Below are 4,317 nucleotides of genomic sequence, written 5' to 3'. Positions count from 1 at the left end.
TATTCCATTATACCTAAAATAACAAAGTTTGAAATTTAACTTACATTTTATTCTTTAATAAAATTATACAGAATAATAAGACAGAATATTTTTTCCTGATTTAAGATTCTGTCAGCAATCATATCTAATAAAAATACTAAATACCAAAGTTCTTCAAACAATTTTTCATGAGTTAGGAACTAAAGTAACAACAGTTCTTTAGCATTCTTTAAGGTTAGATTTTTATTATCTAGAAAAATGTGTAATTCATAGAAAAAAATTACAAATTGAATTTCAAGGGTTTAGGAAGAGCTAATTAGCAAAGAATACTTTTCTACATCTTTGTTACTTCTTCAATTTCTAACTTTCATTTTTCTGCCTCAAAAGATTTTTTCATTTTTTGTATTACACTTTTATATAATTGGTGATCAGGTCCCCAACATTTATAAAAAAAAAATAAAAGTTGAATTGTATTTTGTGTAAGAAACTGAAAATTTAATATTTACTGTATTACACACTAAACAATGTTTAAAGTTTTGCAAATAATGCTGCATTTTAGCATATCATATAAGCTGCTAATAATTTAACAATCACATATAAAACTGTGTGAGTCAAACATACAAGGAAGATGAGTAAAGTAATGGTATAAACAAAAGAGTGTTACACATAAATCTTGTTCTGGTGAGATATAATGTACTGGTAGGAGCACAGTATACAAATATATATAGTTATTTCAAAGTCATACATATGGAATAGATTAAAAATTGTTCTATTAGAAGGAAATCTAACTTCAACTTATTGTCTCTCACACTAAAACTGTCATTTATTATTTATAAAAAAAAAGCAGACCTGTGAGAGTGATATGTAAAACTAATCTTAAACTTGTGGTGTTACTAGAAATTAACCCACTTAATTAATTATAGACAGTACCTTTACCTACACTCTATAACATGCAAAATAAAAAAGAATTAACTAATATGTAACACTAATTTTCTATTCAGAAAAATATAAAAGTTTCATCAAGTCTCATGATTTACCCAAAGTCAGGATATTTCTTATTCATAGCTAAGATGAGATAGGATTTCAGTTTCCAGCTATAGTTGTTTTCTTCCTGTGTTATTTTTTCGTGTGTATGTTAAACACAGGATTTTAAACAAAAGTGTAGTCATAATAACTGCACAACTGCAGACTGGAAATATTTGAGGAGCTTCATGTCTTTCAGCATAGGTTTTAAGTAATTTGATGTTTTTAGTTTTGTATATAGTGGAGCTGACACTATAGCCATGTCAGAAACAAAAAGTATATAATTGAATAGAGTTGTTTAAACATTTATTTAACAACAAGTAAAAGCTTGGAATGGTCTATTCTTTCATTGGGGGTGTGTCTGTGAGCCAGACTAGTTTCGGAGAATTCCACTCCTCATCAGTGACCCTGGACACTACCACCAATGAAATATCAAACCAAGCCTTTATAGTAGTGAGGTATCAAAAATCGAAATGGTGCATTTAAATGTTTTGCACTCACGAAAACGAAACCTATCATTCTATAGGTATTTGAAGAACTTGTAGCATTCTGCCACAATTTAATTCTTCACATTGTTAGCCGACACTGGGCAGCTGGTACATAATTGAATAGAGTTGTTTAAACATTTGTTTAACAACAAGTAAAAGCTTGGAATGGTCTGTTATTTCATTGGGGGGTGTGTCTGTGGGCCAGACTAGTCCAGGGTCACTGATGAGGAGTGGAATTCTCCGAAACTAGTCTGGCTCACAGACACACCCCCAATGAAAGGATAGACCATTCCAAGCTTTTACTTGTTGTTAAACAAATGTTTACACAACTCTATTTAATTATGTACCAGCTGTCTAATGTCGGCTAACAATGTGAAGAATTAAATTGTAGCGGAATGCTACAAGTTCTTCAAATACCTATAGAATGATAGGTTTCTTTTTGTGAGTGTAAAACACTTATTTACACCAGTTCAAAAAAGTATATAGACTTTTGCAAGTGGTTGGGATTTTTCCATCCACTGAGTATAAATTAAAATTATACCACTAATGTCGCAAATATTATGACACACAAATACAACATTCTGTACAACTAGCAGCAAGTACAGATTGTTATTGATTAAAAATTGGCCTTCAGTTCTTTTAAAAAAGAAAAACCATTTTCACAAAATATTATTTTATAATATGCTTGACACTTTTTAGTAGCTAGGAACAATTGAGCTTACTTGTTCTAGTTTCTAAGGTTTTACTCTTAGCAACATGACATGTCTACAGTATAAGATAAATAACTGTTGTTGAAAGAAGAGAGATAATTGTTGTATTTTTCTATATTAATGACAATAATAACAATATGTAGTTCTATGCCAAACTTATGGAAATATATATATTTGAAAACATGAAAGAAAGTTTTAAAAGTTGAAAAAAAACTTGTGTAAAAACATTCATGGAAATAAATCTCCTAAACAGAGTAATGACTAACATCTAATTTCTTATACACTCTATCACACCAACATTTGAATTAAATAAAATAGAACCTGTTGAAAAGTAACATGTTGTCTTGATATATCTGCTTGTTCTTATTACTTCTTTCATGAGCAAAGAAAGTTTCAAACTCACATCTGAAAATAATCAAGATTTATTACCCACAAATTATGCTACTTTTAGTATTTAAGTCAACACTTAGAATGACAAGCATGTTCAAAATCATCTCTATGCGCTCTGGGGTCGTATACAAATACATTTGTGTTAGCTGTAAAATAATTGTTGTTGTTTGAAGTTAAGCACAAAGCTGCTTATCATGAGTATTGAAACCTGGTTTCTAGCTGAGGGCAGCTGTAAAGTTACCTATATTGTTAAAATTACATATCACATGCAAATATGCACATAAGAACACATGGGAATTTCAGACAGAAGCGGATATAAGCTAACTTATCCATCTGAGTCTTGTAGTAAGAATAACAACCACCCCATACTTCTAACAATCTTTAAGATTGTCGACGCTGGAACAATAGATTACAAATTCTATTTGAAAAAATATTTTATTAAAAGTTAATGCTTTTACAGTATTTAAGGAACAGGTAAAACGTTTCAGTCACTGGTGTGATCATTCTCCAGTACATAAGTTTTAACGTTAAAGAATGTTTTAGTATTTAAGTCAACCTTCAACAATTTAACAATGTATTTAAATTCTAAAATTGTGGAACTGTCCTTAAGAATCAAACTGGGCACTGCCCTCTTGTATCAAAGTAGCAGATAGAAAAGCAGGAAAGAGGATTTTTGATTTTAGGTCAGATGTAATAGTATTGTGTGCTAAGTGGAACGACAATAGCATTGTAACTGTTGCCAGTAAGTACTACGATGTCAGCCCAGTTCAGAAGGTTGAGTAAAGAAAGAAAAGAAGAAGACACTCAGACAGCCATATCTCATCAACATGTACAACAAAGGAATGGGAGGTGTTGATGTATGTGACCAGCAATGTCATCATACAGGCAAAGACTGCACTAAAAAAAAAGTGGTAGTGGAGCATATTTTCAAATATCTTGAACTTATCTGTAGTTGCTGCCTTTAGCCAGTTCCACCAGCATGTTAACCTTACTTCAAATATTACAGTTTAGGAGAGAAGTAGCCTGAGCTATGATAAAAGTTCAACAAGAAAGGCATCAACAGAGAAGTCCATCTGCACCACCTTCCACGGCTGTTAGGTATGACAAAATAGATCACTTTCTTGAATCTTGCTCATGGGGCGGATGTTGTGTGTGTTTGAAAAATACCAGACTGGGGTGCACTAAGTGTGAAAAAGACTTCACAAGGCATGCAGTGATGTATTAGGGAACTATTCCATAGAAAATAAAATGCAACTTATATGTTCTGCTTACTTATAAAGGCAGAAAACAGATTTACCTCGGTGTTATGCAAAATGAATGTTCAATGACTAAAAGGAAAAAAAGTCTTATAGTTGTAAGTATTTTCAATAACAGTTCTATTATTTAGTTCAATAACTGAACAGTAATTTTCAAAGTTATACTTACTTGTGAGAATCAAAAATGTATTTGCATAACTATAATATCCACATTTTTTTTCAGTAAATAAAAGAAAAAAGAAATATTTTGTAGCTTCTAGGTGTTTTTAGTCATATTTATAGTGTTTTATTCAGTATTTAAAAATATAATCAAAAATATTGAAATTTTATCATTAAATATAAAATACACTAGGGAAGGTGCCAATGTTCCCATTTTTGTATCGTAACTAACATATTGTACATAAACATCAGTAGTATTGTAACTAACATGTCGTACATAAACATCAGTAGTATTGTAACTAACATGTCGTA

General features: G+C 30.8%; 1 protein-coding gene across 1 annotated transcript in view; it reads left to right on the top strand.

Annotated features, from left to right (window-relative positions):
• Positions 1-3,389, top strand: part of LOC106471633 (squamous cell carcinoma antigen recognized by T-cells 3-like) — a 42,339-nt gene extending 38,950 nt beyond the window's left edge. Inside the window, exon 5 of the mRNA XM_022400253.1 lies at positions 1,696-3,389. Coding sequence (XP_022255961.1) covers positions 1,696-1,740 — 45 coding nt within the window. The 3' untranslated portion in view covers positions 1,741-3,389. The remainder of the gene's footprint in view (positions 1-1,695) is intronic.
• Positions 3,390-4,317: the final 928 nt, after the last annotated feature.

Source organism: Limulus polyphemus, unplaced genomic scaffold, assembly GCF_000517525.1.
Source record: "Limulus polyphemus unplaced genomic scaffold, Limulus_polyphemus-2.1.2 Scaffold4747, whole genome shotgun sequence".
Classification (NCBI taxonomy): Eukaryota; Metazoa; Arthropoda; class Merostomata; order Xiphosura; family Limulidae; genus Limulus; species Limulus polyphemus.
Note: the sequence above shows the minus strand (reverse complement) of the source record. Positions and strands in the feature narration are given on the sequence as shown.